The sequence below is a fragment of the Diplotaxodon limnothrissa genome, linkage group LG12 (genome assembly GCF_057381915.1).
Source record: "Diplotaxodon limnothrissa isolate DT_005_m linkage group LG12, D_limnothrissa_male_GT1.1, whole genome shotgun sequence".
NCBI lineage: Eukaryota > Metazoa > Chordata > Actinopteri > Cichliformes > Cichlidae > Diplotaxodon > Diplotaxodon limnothrissa.
Genome location: NC_140607.1, coordinates 35,618,638 through 35,638,971, shown reverse-complemented (window position 1 = coordinate 35,638,971; position 20,334 = coordinate 35,618,638). Strand labels below are relative to the sequence as shown.

Below are 20,334 nucleotides of genomic sequence, written 5' to 3'. Positions count from 1 at the left end.
CTAGACTTCATGCAGCTCCTGCACTCCAATACTGAAACTCAAGTTCTGGGAAGTGAGAAATAAACCAAAAACAAAGACAGCAGAGCTCCTCACCTATTTCCAAGCCTGATGCCGCTGAGCGCCGTGGTTCCGTCTCTGCTGACGAACAGGCGCAGGTTGCTGTCTGAAAGTCCAGAAACACAGAAACTGAGTTAAGGCCAGCTGATGGAAACCAGAAGGCACAGCGAAGAGAAGGTGACGGAGCACAGAGTCGGAAAACTGAAGAAGCGCTCGGGCCAAAGATGGTGCAGCAGCTGCCTTTTTCTGCTTTTAGGCATCAATGAGCTGCTGTCAAATTAACTGTGAGAACTTCATATGAAGAGATTCACTGTAAACAAATGAGGCCTTACTGAAGAGTTACAGTCTGCAGCTACGGCTGGTGATGACATCATTTCCCACAAATTCACATCAGCTTTACACAGACTACAAATTGCCGGTAAAGCGTGAATCTGCGTTCAGCACCCAGTAAACTTTTTGAAAACACTCCGGAAATAAGTAAACTGTATATTCTCTGAAAAATTATTGTACTAAGCAGCATGTTTTTGATCTTTTCTTTTTTTGTACCTTCAGTGTGGCTGATGTCTGCAAAGTTCTGGCTTTGGACGATTTTCTCCACGATGTCGTCGGCATCCATGCGAGTGTCGTTCACCCAGGAGGGGTGACTCTCCACCGAGTCCTGCTTCCTCCTGAAACTCAGTGAAGAATGAAGATTGTGTAGTTTGAACAGAACTAGGCTACCAATCACACGACCAAGCGTACTCTGTGTGTACCTCGGAGGCCTATTTGGGGGTAAAACTGGTCGTGGGGGTCGAGGGGGTCTCTCCGGACGTCCAGCGTCCTTGTCCCCATCTGGGGGGGTGTCAACCGTGAAGCACAAGCCCCCGGAGGTGCTGCTTCCTGTCGAGGTATTTCTGCGATGCGTGAGGTCCGACAGGCTGGAGGAACAGGAGTGCTCCGTGCTGTATCCTGCAGAAGGCCGTGAGGACATCAGTGTCAGATGTTAAACAGCAGCGGTGTTAAAATCATGCTCACCCCGTCATGGATGAAACATCCGTGTGAGACCTGAGATTGTGTACCTGAGATTTTGCTGTGCTGGCTGGCATAGCTGGAGTTACGAGAGTGACCAGACTGGAAAGCTTCTGCGGGAACCGACGGATTCACCTCAGATTCCTCCAGGAGTCCTGAAGGTACACAAAGAAGAAAAAAGCACCACTGTTACCACCTCATACGTGATAATAATTGGTAAAAATGTCTGTAAAGAGCAGACATAATGCAGTCTTTTCACTTTCGCAGCAGAAATCTAACCATCTATATATTTACGGCTTGTGGTTGAGGATCTGCACGTTTTCTTTGCATGGAAAAGGTTAACAAACTCAGCCTTCCAAGTCTGAAACGAAAACAGGTTTCTTTTTTTTTAGTTTAATTCAAACCTAAAATCCTAAACGCAGTCGGCTAGTTTTCCCATACAAAGAAAATTAACTCTGGGAATTTCTGGCTCCAAGCAAAACATCTGGCTGAGATTTAGGAAAGTTGGGCCGAGATCTAAAAGATTGGAGTCCAATTTCAAGAACACATTATCTGATCTTTCATACTTTTCTTAATCTCATTTGTTTTAGACATTACTTCAGTGGGATTTATCCTTCAGTCTGACAGTTTGACAGATGCCACCGAGTTCAGGAGCTGTTTGGCTTTAACATTCGTGGATGGTTATGATGAAGAGAAATCTGTCCGTGGATTCAACTCAAATCTCTTCTGACTTAAACTTCACTGCACCTGGAAAACAGCTGTGGGGGTGTAAAACCATTTTATTGATTCAGAATCCAAAGAAAATCTGCTCATCAAATTCAAATCCTTCCAAATATCTCCCTAAAACTCAAGATAAACAGTAAAGTACACCTTTCACCTTCCAAGTATAATATACTGATCATTTACATATTTGCTCTTTGTATTACCAGTCTCTTCCTCTCAGACATATTGTGCTTTTCCTTATTTTTCTGTCATACTAAACCTGTTAAAATGATGAAAGGTCATATAAAACATGCCCAAGGTTTAGGCTTCAGCCTGCTACAGATGCTCAGTTTCAGTCCTATTTCTTCGTGGCTGCAGCACACGTCGTGTACCTGAGCTGATGATGGAAGGCCGATGTTTGGAGCCTCGGCCCAGGGAAACCCCTCCCGGCGGTCCAGGCTCAGCAGTGCCCTCCCCCTTGCAGTCCAGCTGCAGGGTGTGCTCCTGTCCTGGGATGGAGATGGACTTTGCTGTGCTTTGAGGTCTGCAGGGTAAAAAAAAAAAAAAAAAAAAAAGAGAGAAAAGATACACAGCTTATCAGCCTGGGACAGACTAAATGGGGACAGAGGTGCAGTTCTGCTTAGCTTGGCACGCTCAGATAAGATTTGTTTTATTGAGGGAGGAAAAACTGAGTCATTTTGGCAACAAAGGACAGAACGGCACAAAGTTATAAGCACTAAGGAATCTGGTTGAAATGAACTTTAAATACCAGTAACATATTAAATACCAGTGGATTGCGCAAAAGGTTTTACTGCTATGCAATACTGTAGAAAATATTGTTTGTTAAGCTGGAAATGTATAGTCTGTCTGTTTGTTTTTTTACTTTCACAAATATTACATAAAGAAAAAATAAACAGAAATCTTCAAGACTTCCAAAGAGTAACTAAAATCCCCCACAATAAAAAACACTTTAAAAACTATTATCTGTGGTCTGGAGTATGTTCGCCTTCACAGTAAAAGTTGTGCCTTATCACGGCAACCACAATGTTTCCAAAGGTGCAGCTTTTATTTTGGAGGCAAGCATTCCCGTTTCCAGTTTGTGCCACTCTTTTCACAGTGTCACTACTACTGCCCAGCAAGTAGTGTTTGCAGACAAGTCATCATCTTCCATGCAAACTGCAGGCAACTACGTAAATCTGACACCAGTCAAACCAATCGCAAGGTTTTTGCTGCAGCACATTTTTCCCTAGCAACCTAGAGGATGCCTGAGCCCTGCATGCACAGCTAATCACATATTTATTTATCAGTTTTAATCATTAGCACATCTTTTGAGAATTCATTGTGACATCTTACATCTCACACTGAGGATTACTCACGTTTTAAAGCACGGATCTCCTGACAGGAGGGTCATCCCAATGATCACCTTTTGGGGAAAAAATTAAAAGAGCATTTTTTTTTAAACTCTGTCATTTGAAGGACATCTCAAACAGGAAATTGATTTCAGACAATGAAACAAACAAACAAAAAAAGTACTTTAAAGCCCTAACTAAAGAATAATCTACTTTTGTCACAAGATTCATCATGGATTCATTCATCAGATTCATCATGGCCACACACATCCACTCAGGGTAAACAAACCTTTTCATGACACTTTTCAATACCTTTAAATCTTTCATCTAAGTTTCTGATAATCATTACTACCAGTTCACGATGGATAATATGGATAAATCCACAACGCAACAGGAGATGCCGAAACCTCACAGAGGCAAGACGACATCATCCACCGACACCAGCGACCTGACAACAGATATCGAAGTCAGTGTTCTTGCATCGATAAATAAAAAACTGGACTTACTTGGAGCACTACATAACAAAATAAAAAAAACTCCTATCAAGTCTTAAATGCATGCATAACTACATCGAAAAATTCAAGAAAACAAAACCATGAAGGAAACGATATCGAACATCCAAACAAGCAGCATGCCTGACAAAACCAGCTTCTCTGGCATTACTCAGCTGAAACTACAAGACTTCGAGTTATACCTACTCACAACCTAAATATGAAAACTTCCAGATTAGCCCTTTATCCACAGTTAAAATGAAGATGCTTCCACAACTTAATTACCTGTTTTAATTGCTTCCAATTACCTTACTTAAATCCATCATTAAATCTAAATCAAACTTAATAACTCACTGGAACCACCTAAATGATCAGATAAATTAATAAAAATAATTAATACAAGGAAAAAACTCATATTCAGACTAAGTTAATATGTACCTCAGAAACGACAACAGTAATTTCACCGGGAAAAAGACTTTGCCTTCTCTCTACCACCTCAGACCTCTGAATTAAAACATGCATGAATATATTTTACCCAACCAGGAACACAAACCTACAACTTATACAGTATAAAGTTATTCACACATCACTCAAAGGAAAATGGTTCAAATGGTTTTGTCGATACAGGCGCTTGTTAACTAAGGCGGTGTGAAAATAATTATCGGCGCTACCCAAACTGTACACATGTAAACCTTTTCATTCCACTGTTGTAACGTAACCTAAAGCTGGCAGATTTTATTTTATTTCACTTGTTCAACACATTGTTATCTTTACTTCATTTTTCATTTTCCTTTCAGTTTCAAAGTGAAGTCAGACCCTAACCCAGTGGCTGAAACCTCCCAAAAATGTCCATCTTACGCTCATGCCGAGATGTAACGTGACTAAACTGAAAAGACCGTTTTCTTAAGAAGTAATGAGCATCAACTGGAAAAGCCTGGAGTAGTTCCCATTAATCCCATCTGTGACGTGTGAGTCACAAACATCTGCGCAACACAAAGTCTTCCAGAAACTCGAGATGACAAAAAGACTCGTGACTGTTTTGCTTCACAGAGTGGTTTGTGTTCATGGCCACTGGGTGGCGCCATAGAGTTCCTGAACTTCCCAGCCTCCATCATCCACAAAGGCAATGAAGTGACTCAGCTTCATCGTAAGCTGTGCTCATTTCCATTGTGTTTATACAAAAACAATTTCAATTAAAAAGAGAAACATTTCTTGAAGCCTAAAACGACGCCTGTTTTTTTAAATTTATTTTTTTGTCAAGGACACTAAACAGTTATTGAAGAAAAGAAAAAAACGCATAAAAACCTAATAATTTCACAGATTGAGAAATAAATTCTATTTTCTTGGTACACTTTAGGACCCTTAGTACCAACTGAGCATCATTTTAACCTCCCTGAGTATTTTTGCTGATCGTGTCCATCCCCCTTATGACCACTGCATGATCGCCTCAAATTGGTTTCTTGAACACACCAGTGAGCTCACTGAACCCAAATGGCCTTCAGATCTCAATAGAACACCTTTATAATGTGTTATAACACAGGATTTACATCTTGGATGTGCAGCTGACAAATCTGCAGCAGCTGTGTGATGCTGTCATGTCAACATGGACCAAAAGCTTTGGGGAATTTTTCCAGCACACTGTTGAATTAAGGCTGTTAAGGATGTCCAACCAGGTACCAGCTAGTCTCCTTTTAATGCAGCAGGTTTTTTTGAGTATTTCAGCACCACACTATCATCATAAAACACAAACACAATGAAGGTGAAAAAGACATGACACTGGTCCTGGAAGGAGGCAGATCTCATCACAACTCAGCTTTAAATAAAAGAGAGGACAACTTCCTCCTCATTCTCTGTCTGTCCAGTCTGTTCACTTCTTAATAAACATCCATTATTCCTATTTCAGTGCTCATCTCCTTGCCTTCAGTATGGAGTTGTCCTGCCGTGTGTTCTTCGTGTCATATCCCTCCAGCAGACAGCAGCGCACGGTGGAGCCCGAACCTGCGAACTCCGCCATGTTGAGGTCTGTGAAGCCCAGCTGGGCGTGAAGAGAAGTTTGAACAGAGTTAATTCAAGCTGCTCTAATGGAGGCCTTCCCCGGTCTTTATTTTTGGCACACGTTCGAGGTAAAGCAGATTTCTGAGACACCCATCATTTAGCAAGCCAAGTAATTTTACGCAGTTATCGTCACAAGCGTTTGAAGTGTGAAGCAGATGACAGAGTGCAAAAACCACAAGTCAGTCTTTACAGACATCAACCCAGACTGAGAGTGAAACCTGCATTTTGAAAGTTGTTTTAAGTATCCTTTTTTTTTATTGTACTGATGTTACATAGTTTCATAACATCAGTTTATCTTATCAGTTTTAGTTTGATTAATCTTCACTTTCACTGGTTCTCTGTTGTAGAAACTACAGTCTTTCTTTTAAATGTCCTCTGCAGACTTTAAACATCCATTTCTTTCCTTTATAATTATCTGTCAAACCACTTCAAAGCCCAACTGTTTCAGATGTCTTACTCCTTTTTAGGATGGCAGATTTACAACAGATAAACATAAAACATTTAGGTTAAAAGCAATCCACTTGTTGCATGGTCATAAACATTAGTAAATAAGTGTGGCACTTTCTGTTTATGCTACTCGACAGATGAGTTTTTCTTTTATATATTTAATGTTCAGTGGTTAATTCTCATTAAATATGACCAATTTTTGAGGTCCTCGTGAGCCAAACACTGCTTAAGAGCTTCGTTTCTGACGTGTTTTTCTACTCTTGGCCTTATGATATCATGGAGAGGGGATATCCCTAATATGGTCATCTTAAGAGCACAGAAGCCCCATCCACCTGCACATTATTCCTTTTGCGTGCGCAAAGCAGTTCATCAGAAAAAAGTTGCATGAAAGTGAGAGGATTTAATAGGTCTGTTTAATCTGGTATGAGATAAGGATTATTTTGAACTTGAAATCATGCAAAGCTACTCTAGTAGAGTGCAAGAATGGAAATAAGGACCTGGAAATGAGCTGAACAAGACATGGACTGACATTTATAGTGTTTTTCTAATCTTACTGACCACTCAAAGCACCTTAGACTACAAACCACCTTCATTCACAGCTTTATGGTAAACTCTTTAAGCAGCCTACCTCTCATCCAATTTGCAATCACCAATTCGGGAGCAAATATTCGCAGATTTCCGACATTACTACATTCACGTGAGCACAACATTGAGCCAGTAAGATTAAAACCATGAAATCTTTATAAACTGATTTATAAAATAATCTTTATTGGTTATGATTTGCTTCCACCAGCTATCAAACCACACAATTTAACATTTCCATCTCAGGATCTTATTTTTCTTATGTACAGCAGCCCTGTTTACAAGCCATAAGGCAGATCCTTTAATCCCTTTTAATACTCCTTCAATAATCCTGCTTTTTTCACCCTAAACCACTTGATGAAAAACCTCTTCCTCCACTTCTTATCAGTAAATGTTTTAATGCTGATGAACTGGTTGTAGATGTCAATCAGGGATTTAAAGACAGCCACTGATCACACTGATAAGAAAGGGTCTGCATGACCTTTATCTCAAAATCAGACCACAGAGCTTTTTGCCAGGTGGAAACGATGTTATTTTTATTTTATTTTTATAGCCCTCTCAAGAAAAGTGTTCCCAGATTCTTTGGGGTAGGTCCTGTTTTCTTAGGTGTGTGTTTAAGGAAGCCGTCTTCTAAGGAGGGAAGCGAGGTATATTTAACTGAAGGAAATCTAAATCAAGAACGAGGCGAATGCAGAGGAAACGGTTCCTGTCGGGCAGCAACGTCCAGGGATCAACAAAAGTTTATGTGCACGAGGGGGTTTGACCTTGGAGTTACATTTACGAGACGCTACTCATTTGTTCGGAGCTTTTACGGTTACAGTTACGGTTAAGGATAGGAAGACGCTAACAGGATGTTTCTGCAGATTCTGGGCAAATGTGATGGGAATATGATTCATTTTCATGTCCGGCTGATGGAATGCTGGCCAAACACTTCAGGGAATGCTAATATTTACATGAAACCGCTCATCTGTAACTGTATGTGTTTATGAATGTGAGAGGTGAGGAGCTCTTACCTTAGTGTACGCCTTTCCTCCTTTGAGTTCCTGCAGGGAAAACAGGAAGACTGTAATGAACTGAATGATTCAACTTCATATTACAGCATCCTTCTGATTACAGGGCTCCTAAAAGATGGATGAAATTAAAGGCTGAGGGCACACACATGGCTCCGGTGTAGCTCAGTGAGCCGCTGAGGTGGCATTCACATGGGAGAATTAGCATCAAGCCTGCATTTCTGTGGCGGTGGCTACACCAGCTACACTGAAAAGACTTAAGGTTTAATGTTTAAAAGACTTAACATATATCACAAATCAGAAAAGGTCCCTATTTACAAGACTATGGTCTGATGTCTTTTGGTATCATTTTCCATCATTTTCTTAGCAGAAAGAAGAAAAATGATAAGCTCTTGTATATTAAAGCCTACTTAAACAATTTTTAAAAGGAATTACAGAGATTTTCATCAGTCCTAGTGAATTTTTTTTGTTTTTTGTTCGGGGTTTTCCATTGGAACAGCAAAACCTCTTTGGTAGGAACCAAAACTTCAGACATAAATGCCATGACATATATGAACGTACCATCCTGGAGGAGACTGACTATGAGCCAAATTTTCTGAACAGGGAAAATAGGATGCAAGTCCAATCCTCAGAGCTCATAGATGTGGTTACTTTTACTAGTGATTAACAAAATTTGCGCTTTTTTCTAAACACAGGCACACTCAGTTCATTTGAATATCAAGCACAAAAAATAAAACCTGTTTTTTTGTTTTTATCTGTGTTAATTATCAGCACAATTAGCAGTAAATTGCATGTTGCAAATGTTAGAAAATAAATTTGCATGCTTGATTTCAACATTTTCCTCCCTACACTTGGAACTCCCAGATATACACATGCAAAATGGTCAGTTGCAAAAAATCTCTACACAATTCTTATAAACAATTTTATCAGTACAGTGTAAATACCAAAATTACTGTTTTTAATGCCAAAACCCAGTTTGCACTGGTACATCACCAACTGGCCCTCTCTGTGCAGGTACCATCTCAGGCTGTAGTTTTAATTTAAATAAATAAATAAATAATTAATTAAATCCGCCAGGAGGGGTTAGAGGGGTTGCTTTTAAGGAGTTGCCCTGTTGCTGCTTCTCCAGCAAACCTGTTGTCTACATCCTCTGCACCAAACCAGCTGAAATGGATTCATAATAGTTTACAGTTGTGAAAACAAGTTTTTATCAGTTGCGTGAAATTGCCAAAGCTAAGCCTTATCTTCCTCCAAGAGACCTAGAAACACTTATCCATGCCTCCATCACCTCTAGACTGGAATACTGCAATTCTCTCTAATTAGGTCTTCAACACTCATCTCTTCATAGCTTGCAGTTCGTCCAAAATGCCGCTGCACGTCTTTTAACAGGTGTTAAAATGTATGAACACATCACTCCAGTTTTAGCAAATTTACACTGGCTCCCTGTAAAATATCGTATTGACTTTAAGATTCTTTTACTTACTTTTAAAGTTTTAAATAATATGGCGCCTAGTTTTTGTTTTGTTTTTTTAAACAAACTCCTCCACATGTATGACCCCAAAAGAGCACTGAGATCATCTCGCCAGATGCTCTTAGCACAACCAAGGTCTCGATTGAAGCATAGAGATCGGGCCTTCGCAATAGCAGCACCCAGACTCTGGAATAATCTGCCAGAGGAGATTCGTACTTCAGAGTCTATTCAGTCTTTTAAATCGAGTCTTAAAACTCAATTTTTTACTTTGGCTTTAAATTCGAGTTCAGTATGAGCACCATCAGGCCTGTTTTATGTTTTTATTGTTAATTCACCGTCTTCTTATTTATCTGTATTCGTTTCTCTATTGTTTTCTCTTGTTTTTAACCAACAGTGAAGCACTTTGGTCAACTCTGTTGTTTTTAAATGTGCTATACAAATACATTTCGAATTGAATTATTTCTAACTGGACAGGCTGATCTCCCTGAAGTTTAACTGACTTTGTGTTTTGCTGCGATCGAGTGTTCCCTTCATCTTTTTGAGCAGCTTAGGAACCCAAAGTTTGTCCCCAGAGCTGACGAGGCCACTTTGACAGGCGTACCTTCCTGACTGACACCCTGCAGACAGACGGGTCCAGAACTCCAGTGTGGGGGTTGGCGCTCATTTTGGACACAAAGGTAAACCTCTTCCTCCAGCGCACACAGTGATTGTGAACCTCCTCTCTGTAAGACAGAAAAACAGGCTTCATTACATTTTGCAGTGCCTTTGCATTTCTTCATACTCCTCACTTGAAAACGATGCCAGATTGCACAAACATAAAGTCTGTATTTATACACAGACCTAAATTAAAAGCAGAATATTTTCCCAATCTCAATTTAAGGTCAAAACAAACATCGCTATATTCTCTGCCTTCAGAACGTCACATTTTTTCCAGTCCTGTCATACCCGTCTCACAGCCTCATGACCAGTGTGTCCACTGAGGATCAGATTCATCAGAGCTGTGCTGAGAAAGCATGTCATGATCCAGTTTTTCCAAAACTAACTGCAGGGCAGAGTCGGCTCCCAGGGCTTCTGACACCGATTACAATTTTTCATTTCAAAAACGTTTACGATTGTCTCGGCCTCTCACACAAACCCCACATCGTCGACCTACAATGTTGATTTTCCCACCTGTCTGACTGACAAGAAACCCATCAAGGAAGTGGTTTACAATGGTGACGAGACTTCTGTGAAAACCCAGACTGGCTTGTGAAAAACCTTTAAGTACCCATGCATCCTGGTTAACGTGTGGGAACAGAACAATAGGTGTAAAAACAGACCGGCTCAGTGATCTGTTTGTTCCTGAAAACAAATTCCTGAGAAGTGTCCTAGAGACGCCACAACAGCAGCTGATGGGAAAATGTGCATCCAGATCTTTGGAGTTCGTAATCAAATAAAGCACTTGATGTGTAACGTGTTGGTAAGATGAAATTCCCATCAAAATTGGATTTTCTGCAGTCCGGTGTGACATCAAGATCTTTTTTGTTTCTATTTTAGAGCTCATGTTTTATTTATTTCTAATAAATATAAAACATAAGCTGTTAAAATAAGCAAGCGCATTTTAGCATACCACTATTGTAGCTAATGGTAATGTCATTAGCCTTCCTGGTATTTGGACATTGCAGCAGGATCTTTTAAGCATGTGGAAATGTTCGTGGAAATCTATCCAATTTAAGTGTTTCCCACAGAAGAAGAATAATAATAATAATAATAATAATAATAATAATAATAATAATAATAAATTTTATTTAAATAGCGCCTTTCAAAGCACCCAAGGACACTGTACAACAGATAAAAACTGGAAATATACACAATGATAAGAATAGAAGATAAAAGTTAAAACATACAGAAATTTAAGAATAGGCAATTTTAAACAAATGAGTTTTAAGGGTGGACTTAAAAAGAGAGAATGAGCTAATATTTCTGAGGTCCGGGGGTAGGGAATTCCAAAGTCGAGGGGCAGAGCAACTAAAGGCCCTCCCTCCCATTGTGATCAGACGAGCAGAGGGAACAGAGAGAGAAAGAGAAGATGAAGATCTGAGGCAGCGGGATGGGAGCTTCATCTGTAATAAGTCAGAGAGGTACGGTGGAGAGAGAGAATGAATAGCCTTGAATGTATACAGAATTATTTTAAAATGGATGCGAAATTTGACCGGGAGCCAGTGAAGTTGCTTCAGGATTGGGGAGATGTGGTGGGTAGAAGAAGTCCTAGTAATAATACGGGCAGCAGAGTTCTGGACACGTTGGAGCTTGTTGATAGATTTTTGTGTGAGGCCAAATAATAATGAGTTGCAGTAGTCAATTCTAGAGATAACAAGATTATGGATGAGAATGGCAGTGGCGTAAGGTGTGAGGAAGGGGCAGAGGCGATTAATGTTACGGAGTTGGAAATATGCTGCACGTGTAATATTATTGATATGCGAGTTAAAGGATAATGTGCTATCGAGAATGACACCCAAGCTTTTCACAGAAGGAGAGATAGGGACCAGCGAGTTATTGATGGTGAGAGAGAAATTGTTAATTCTGGATAGCAGTCGTTTGGTGCCAACCAGAAGAAGTTCCGATTTATTGCTGTTGAGTTTAAGAAAGTTGGAGGAGAACCAAGAATTGAGTTCAGCTAGACAGAGGATAAGGGAGGGTGGAGGAAGAGTAGAGTCAGGTTTGGTAGAGAGATAGAGCTGGGTGTCATCGGCGTAGCAGTGGAACTGAATATTATATTTACGAAAAATATATCCGAGTGGAAGAAGGTAGATGATGAAGAGAAGGGGCCCGAGGACAGATCCCTGGGGCACGCCAGTGGATAAAGGAGAAAGTTGAGAAGTGAAGGATTTTAATTGAATGAACTGAGTGCGATCAGATAGATATGATTTAAACCAGGCTAGTGGAGTGTGAGAGAGACCAATAGAAGCTAATCTGCTAAGGAGAATGGGATGAGAGATGGTGTCAAAAGCTGCACTCAGATCAAGAAGAATAAGGATGGAGAGGAGACCAGAATCAGCTGCTATAAGAAGGTCGTTTGTTATTTTTATAAGAGCAGTTTCAGTGCTATGTAAAGGACGAAAGCCGGACTGGAACTGTTCGTAGAGGTTATTATCAGTTATCAGAATCAGATTTCATTTGTGGCATTGGCAGCTTGGACGATGCTTGCATCTGCAAACATTTTAGCTGCAAGATTCAAACAAATCAGCCGATTCTCAAAGTGAACTCAAACTCTGTGGGCTTAGACTGACGCTAGCACTCGTTATTCTTCTCTAGAGTCTCAGTCTCCTCAGTGGAACAGCACAAAAACCAGTTCAACACTTACTGAAGGTTCTGGTTAGCAGGTGGAGTCCAAGACAGAGAAGGTAAAGTACATTTGACCTCAGGACAAGCTTATCTGGGGTCAGGCTAGCCACCAGGAAGTCAGGAAGCACTGGGGCTACTGAACTAACCACCTCCAGCGCCACTGAAATGTAGTCATAAGCGAAGTCTAAAGCAAAGAATAAAAGTTTTAGTTAAAACTCTTATTCAAATTTAGAGTCACTGACTGTCAAAGTTGTATCCATTAGTTGGTTATTTTAAAAAAAATGACTGAAAGCTAACCATTGTGCACCCGCATTCCCAAATGTCAAAGCAATCTCTCCCCATAATGAGCATGTTCTGTAATGTTTGAGCTTCTAGAATAGGAAAATTCCCAGAAATGGTTCTATTTTCAGGAATGACATGGCCATCATTCCCAGTTATTGTGATGCCAGCACAAGAACCACTGAGGAATAAAGCCAAAGTCTTTCTATAAGCAAGTCTCACCACTTGCATCCCTCTCTGGGAAGTTATTTTGATTTTGATTACCAATTTAGCTTCAGTTTCAGTGGCCTCGAGGACACCAACAACACATGTACAGAATCGCCAGTAAATCTTTTATTTATTTATTTTTTTTAATGCTTAAAAAGTTTGCAGATTTTGCCCCAAATAAAAAAAGTTTTGCTTCGGATTTCTTTTTGGGGGCTGTTACAGATTCTTCCACAGGTTTGCTCTCATCATCTTTTGTGTGTCATTTATAACAATTCTTATACATGTACTGAGCAAACAAACAGAATCTCCAGTCCGGCTTTGACAGTCACTAGTCATCTACCGTTATTAAAGCAAACACCCTGAAACATGAGTCAGTGAAGCATTCTGACACAGATGACTGATTTCACATAATACGCCTTTTTTGACATAGTGCCAAACGTTTGAAGCCAGCCCTGAGTTAATGTTTATTAATGTAAACACACCATAAGTTACAATAAAGAACTTTAAATATAACCGTGAACATACACTCTGTGGACTTGGAGTTTTTAGAAAAGACACACATTCTGCAGAATGAGCAGGAACATTGTCGGATTACATTTCATGGGTTAAAAAAAAATTATAATTTTGATCATTTAACCAAGGGTTTGACAACATGAACATTTCTTTGTTCTCCCTCTGTGGGTTTCAATTGTAGTGAAACATCTTTCTGTTAATATTGGGGAGATCACAGTACGATAAAACACTTTATATCATCTGTCATTTTAATTTAACACCTCGTGATAAACTACTAAATCCAGATGTTTCCTAAGCACACATGGAAGTTTCTGCTGTGGAGTGATTATGCTTCTGACTTCAAGTTATTGCTTGTAAATGGGTACCGTCAAGGAAGAACACCCTGTAAAACCTTAGATGACCAACCAGCATTAATTAGCAGAAAGCTAGCTTATATGGCTAAATTGGCCTCTCTGTAAGAAATGTTTTGTTTACTTCCACATTTTGCATGCAATCAAATATGTATTTTAGCTAGGCTTCAATTCAGCCAACTGCTGTACAATGGGATCAGTAGGAAGTAGAATGGCTCTGCTTAAAGCAAGCAGTTTCCTTTAGGTTGAACGTGTCTAAACTTGTAAAACTTTTACGGTAGGTGTTTTCACAGGTTGTCTTTTCTTACCTCGACCAAAAATGAGGTAAGAAAATGTCTTTTTTGTTGATAAACGTCTTTTTTTTGGTATTTGAGTTAAAATTTACTGAGATGTGCCAGCAGTGTTTCGTTGCGAGTAGCAGTGTGTTATTTGCACCTAAATATAAATGTTTGGTGCTAAAGGAGAGACATCCAAAAAAAGCCAAAGTCAGGATGTTTCAAGTTGTTCTTAAAGCTCTAAAATACTACAGGGCATGCTCATTATGGGGGGACGAAAACACTACGTAAAGGTTAGTATTTATTATTGTGAAGTTATGAGAATCTACACTTTACTGTGAATCACCATCATCTTGTCAGCCAAACATTTCTGTTAAATACCATCCTGCTGAAAAGCCCCATAATTTGTGTAAATGTTCTGTCAATCAGGAGTGAAATGAGATGAAAAAAAAAAAAGAGTCATGTTTTTCTCCTTCTAAATGGCAAACAGCTCATTTTGGAAAGTCTGTAACAGCATGCTGAGAAGGAATAGATTAAATGGACAGCCAAATGTTTCTGGAGTCACTTAAACTGCGTGACGCCTCCTTAATCCCACCACATATAAATCACAGACACGGCGGGCTTCGTGATCAGCACTAATGAGCTCAATTTCTATTACAGCTCCTTTGGATTTAAAAGTTAGTGTGACAATACACCAAGTGTTTCCTCACCAATCCCACACAGCACCCTCGAACTGTACAGAGGAACATTTACACTCAAACAACTCCCAGTGACTGCTCAACACAGAAAACCAATACAACAAAAAAGAAAATGAATTAAGCTGCAGGATATTCATGAAACAGTACAAAAGTGACTCGAAAAAGTCTTTATTCCAACACTAAAGTAGCAAAACCAACAGAAGACCAGTGATGTGTGTTTGAAGTATCTTAGTTTTTCCTGTTACACTTTGTAGATGATCCCTACACGCTCAGCTCATCGAGTCAACTTCTGAATTACCGAGAATAAGTCTGTGAACACAAGCAGCTTTGCTTCCTTTGCTGGGTGGCTGGGCTCAGCATTAGCGGTAGGATGAGGAGCTCAGATATCCAGAGGGATCTTTAGAGTGGAGCTGCTGCTTCTATGAAACGAAAGGAGCTAGTTGAGGAAGTTTGATGATCTGGTTAGGAGACCAGGCACATCCAACTGGAAGAGACCCTGGGGAAGACCCAGAACCTGCTGGGTTGACATCTGGGTCTACTACCATGGGAACACCTTAGAATCCCCTTGGAGGAACTGGAAAGGCTGAGCGCGAAGAAGGATGTCTGGTATAATCTGCTTAGCCTGCTACCACCGCAACCAGACCTCAGATAAGATAATGGAGATGATGCATAGACAGATGGCTGGACAGGTGGATGGATTGATGGACGAACAAATGGATGTCTGTGTTGTCGTCAATTAGGTTTTTTGCAACATTTCCATTAGGCATAATTAACTCCAGAAAAATCAGTGATTACTTTTCTGAATTTACCCAAAGCGCAGCTACTCTCATGTGCTCTGCTGGTTTGTGAAGTCAAGTTTAAAACTGTCAAGATGAGCTTTCTCGCCATCTTGCCGGATAGATCCAACTGGAAAACCGAATGCTCATTGGCTAAAAACTTGTTAATCACAAATCATTAGCCCGAATAATCCTGTTTTAAAAAATATACTTCACCATCATTTCAAACGAGTGATTGACCACATAAACTCATCAGGTATTTACTAAGGTCTCATATGAAGGCCGTTATTCCCACAGACCTGTACAGGACTGGTCTTTTACCAACAATGGGTATCAGCCCCTGGTGGCCATTAAGAAAAGTGCAGCTTTAAAGCATTTGTGCACGGGATTCACTTTTCAGACCAGAAGCTACGTCCATCTTTTATAGTCCATGCTTAGCAGATGTTTTTGCATCAAACATAACTTACTTTGAAAAAACTTCATAGGGGAGAACAAACATGCCACCTTTAGTCTTCCACTTCTACACTTGGGTCACTTACATGTTAAATTAAAATCAAAAGGATTCATCATGTGTAGCCCATGAATATGCATAATGAATTTGCTTGCACTCTTTAAGGAAACACTACTACACAAATTTATGGAAAACTGGCCTAAAAACATTGCTCTGGACCAGTCAGACAGTCAGATCAGGAGTTCAGTTAAAAATCTTTTTTTTTTACTTTTACTTTTAATTTCAGCCACTTCAGTGTACATGAGGTCGAGCTGTCTCAAATGACATGCACAGTGTCTATAGTTAGCAGCAGCTGCTCCTCACACTCCCATCCCCCCTTCATCTTTATTCATAGCTCTCCACGATGTGTTGTGTGATTTGTACCACTATCATCTTGTTTTTCCTTCTTCTTTTAATTCTTTTTCTCACAGTTAGCAAATGTTAAACAGCTGAGCCAGTTACACGTTTGCACGTTTACAATGAATTAAATACTATTCTGAGTACATTTTAGTCATATTATTCAGAGCTCTTGTCTTTTAATAGCAACTCATCCTACTACAGGGGAATGAACAGATCACACTTGCATATATAAAAGCATGTAATATGTGTTTTCTGTTTAAGATAATTTAAGAATTAAAAGTACTAAACAGTTTACATTTTTGCTTCTATGTTTTTTATTGCCCTAAACGGTGTTCTTTGGCTACATTTAAATTATTTATTCCTTGTTATTGTATTTATTAGCCTGGAAGTCTATTACAAAGAAGAGGCAGTATTACTCACATATAAAACCTGTTGTTTACGGCTTTATGGAGCTAAAATAATCAGACATCATGTGCTGGCTTATCCAAAGAAAGTTTGTTGCTTTTATTAAAATCAAAATTTGAGTTTTTAACTTCTAAACAAATGACAAGAGAATCTATTGTAACTTACTACATGCACAACCCCCTCCTAAAACTTTAACCCTTCACCAAAGTCTAATTCCCAAACAGGCCATATAAAGAGGTGAAGGAAGGTAAAATGTTTTAATCTCTCTATCCCTGGAAACGAGTGAGGTTCCAAGAAGAGTCAAAACACAAGAACGAACACACACACACACACACACACACTTATCAGGACCCCCACGCTTTTGGTCAGTCAGTGTGTAAGGTGGAGCGTTCCCAAACCACATTCCTCAGTCCAGATGGCTTTGTTCAGGCTCCATGGAAACCTCGCACTCAAATCCACCGACCGCTTTCCCAGCAGCTTGGAGGAGGAGGAGGCGGAGGAGCAGCTCACACCAACACTCTGCTTCACCCTGGTACATTTTTACAAGGTGTTTGTTTCTAATCTCACCTGCTGCCTTTGACTCTCTTCTGTTCCCTGTTTTCACTCTCACACTTTTCCTTTAATGCAGGAGGAGGCTGCCGTGAGTTTCTCCCCCATTACCCCAAATTCTGCAGAAGAGGTTTTAACAGAGTGCTTTCTGGCTCTGCTCACACCAGCTCTGGCTTCTGCTCTTTACATGTGCCTCGGCTGTCTGTAACGAAAACAACCTTGGAACAAAACCAAAGGAAACACTCCAAATCCCCATCCAGCAGCCGCCTCGTTTCAATTCTGATCTGACCCAGACATTTATTAAGACTGAGGTCTACGTACAGCTCGCACATGAGCCCTGAAATTAAAATCTGCAAAGGCTGCCCCTGTCACTCAACACTGACCTAAAAGGAAAAGGTCAACGTGTTGTATCAGGGGGTTTGATTCACCTCAGCTGGAAGAAGTTGGGAAAAAGAGTCAGCTGCAAATACAGGATTTTGTATGAACAAAAACCCAGCTTCAAACTTCAAACTCTTTGTGCTTATAAAATAAATATATGGTGAGAAAAGAAAACTGGAAAAATATACAGATTCCTGTTAAGGTGTGGCTCTGCAACTTATCAGAATGTGGGATGGTTCCCAAAGGCTAACAAGGCAGAACTGGCTGGAGCATTAAAACATTAAAATACATAAAAGAATCAGAGAAGACAGAATACCTGTGATGCACGCAGTTAATTTTGTGCCAGCAGCAGCTTTCTGGCACCAACATCCCACTTTCTCTAGTGGAAAGTCCAGCATTGTGTTGGTGGAAAAGAAAAACAGTCGTTCAAAGTCAGAATAAACTGACTTTGTAGTTGTTCATTCAATTTATTTGGACGAATCTCATTTCTGGTCAGTTAGAGAGTCAGTCTACTGCTGATGATATTCACACCGTTAGTCACACTTTCAGTCTGAGTGCACCTCCTTTTACTGCTCCTCACTCGCTTAGTCACTCGTGGAGAGACAAGTGATGTAAAACGACATCAATGTGGTTGATGACAACATGTTCGGTTACCATAAGTGCAGTGACAGCCTCAAAAGAAGTAACACACCAAACACAATGACAGGGAGAAAGCACCGTCACCTGAGCTTTTTTGTCATTTCAACTCCTTCTGATCACAGCTTGCAGTAAATTTCAAAACTGCTGCAAACCTACAAATACAAGTTGTTATTAAAGCTATACTGAAATACCTACAAACAGCTGCTGCTTTGTTGTTCACCTTATATGAACATTTATATAGAACAAAACAAAAAGAAAGAGTTTGATACTGAAACTGTCAAAAAAAACAAACAAACGTTTAAGCTGTTGAAAGATGTTACAGCTATCAGCTGTCTTCATCCTAATCCATAATCTGTTATGTGAGACAGTATGTGGGTTAAAACTTTACCAATATATTTTGATCCCATTTGTTTGTAAGTAGGATTTAACAAAACCTTCAAGTTTAACCATGAGCCAAAAAAGGACTTATTTTTTCTGACAGACATCAGAATGTTGTAAAGAATACATTCTTTCTTACCAAGTATGTGCACTATCACACATCACAAAGGACACAGATTAAACATTTTCACTTACTAAAATAAACCTTATATAAACTGTTTTAGAGGCTTCAAAAACACTTGGTTTACCCCCCAAAAATGAAAGACTTCATGGGAGCAGCATTTCTGCGCTGTGCTGCGATTGCAGCTCAGTAAAAACAAGCTGCAGAGACAGAAGACAGATGCTGAAACTGCTCTCACCACAGCCGGACAGAGCTCACATAAACAGAGGACATGAAACCGCCTGTGAGGAAAAAAAAAAAACTAAACGGAGGCCGTGACTGTGCCTGTCCTCTTCCAAGCGCTTGTCCTGCAGGCAACCCTTTCATCATCCGGTATGTTTGAACCAAATCACGAGTATTTATAAAAGAAATCTGCTCTGATCCAAGCATATTTTCCAGCAGCTGAAAACAAGCTGTCAAACTTCTACAACGAGCATCACTATCCACATTTAATTTACCATCGATCAAACTGAAAACACAGTTAGGTTTTCGTACAGGAGAACAGGTTTGAAGTCAAATAATGAAACCAAAACCAAAGAAGACCAACAGATTAAATAAAACGGTAACATCCTGGCTAGACTGGGAAGTATTAGTAAAGCATAAGATCTGCAAACTGAGTGACAAAAGCACAGGAGGACAGGAAGAGGACATAGGAAACGAGGTTAAAACTAAGAAGAGCAAATAAAGGATATGAAGTAACTCTTCAGAGTATTTTTGAGGAGATACAGTGGAGACAAAAACCGGAAACACAGCATGAGAAAAAGGGTGAGACAGGAACGCCTCGACATGAAAAATAACTTAATTTTTCAGTTTACAAATGAACTACAGGAAACAGATTTAAAACGTGCAACTTATAAAGAAAATAAATAAATAAACCACAGCTTGTACTGTTGTGCTGGTGGAAGTCTGTGAGGACTGGCTCATTACTGGTGGACATCGGCGGAAACTAGGCTGCGATGCACAGTTTTAACCCTTTTCAGCAGCACCCCCTGTTCTGTTGTCTTTATTAGGAACTATTTATCATTTATTTGGTGTTATTTTTGTTATCTGTGGTGGGCTAAGACAGCTCTATACAATCTTGTCAATGTTACACAAGTTTACATATCTTTTCTTATGTTTGTGTGCAACTGTGTTAATCCAGCCTGTCTTGAGCAGAACGCTGATCTTTTTCAGGTGAAAGCATTTTCTAAAACGCCAACTTCTTTTAAAATGTTAACACAGAAAGTCATCTTGGACAGTTTCCTTAAATTTTGACTATTTATTTACAGTCTGCTTCATCTCTGACAAACAGTTTTGTGGTGTCTCAGGGGTTCAAGCACCAGAATCTACGAATCACATCTGCTACTGCTGTTCGGAAACCCTTACATGATGAAAAATAAAT

At 39.8% G+C, this 20,334-nt stretch overlaps 1 protein-coding gene across 5 annotated transcripts in view; it reads right to left on the bottom strand.

The window, feature by feature from the left end:
- Window positions 1-20,334, bottom strand: part of eeig1a (estrogen-induced osteoclastogenesis regulator 1a) — a 39,321-nt gene that overhangs the window by 3,515 nt on the left and 15,472 nt on the right. For 2 of the 5 annotated variants that reach the window (XM_085367548.1, XM_085367547.1), the window contains exons 2-10: window positions 9,774-9,894; window positions 7,705-7,734; window positions 5,526-5,642; window positions 3,144-3,190; window positions 2,160-2,311; window positions 1,116-1,220; window positions 810-1,005; window positions 604-725; window positions 94-163 (exon numbers count right to left, since the gene is read on the bottom strand). In XM_085367548.1, the coding sequence (XP_085223674.1) occupies window positions 94-163; window positions 604-725; window positions 810-1,005; window positions 1,116-1,220; window positions 2,160-2,311; window positions 3,144-3,190; window positions 5,526-5,642; window positions 7,705-7,734; window positions 9,774-9,836 (902 nt within the window). In that variant the 5' untranslated portion in view covers window positions 9,837-9,894. Of the gene's footprint in view, window positions 1-93; window positions 164-603; window positions 1,006-1,115; window positions 1,221-2,159; window positions 2,312-3,143; window positions 3,191-5,525; window positions 5,643-7,704; window positions 7,735-9,773; window positions 9,895-17,416; window positions 18,685-20,334 lie in introns of those variants that run through there. The other 3 variants (XM_085367545.1, XM_085367546.1, XM_085367550.1) reach the window with 2 other exon arrangements.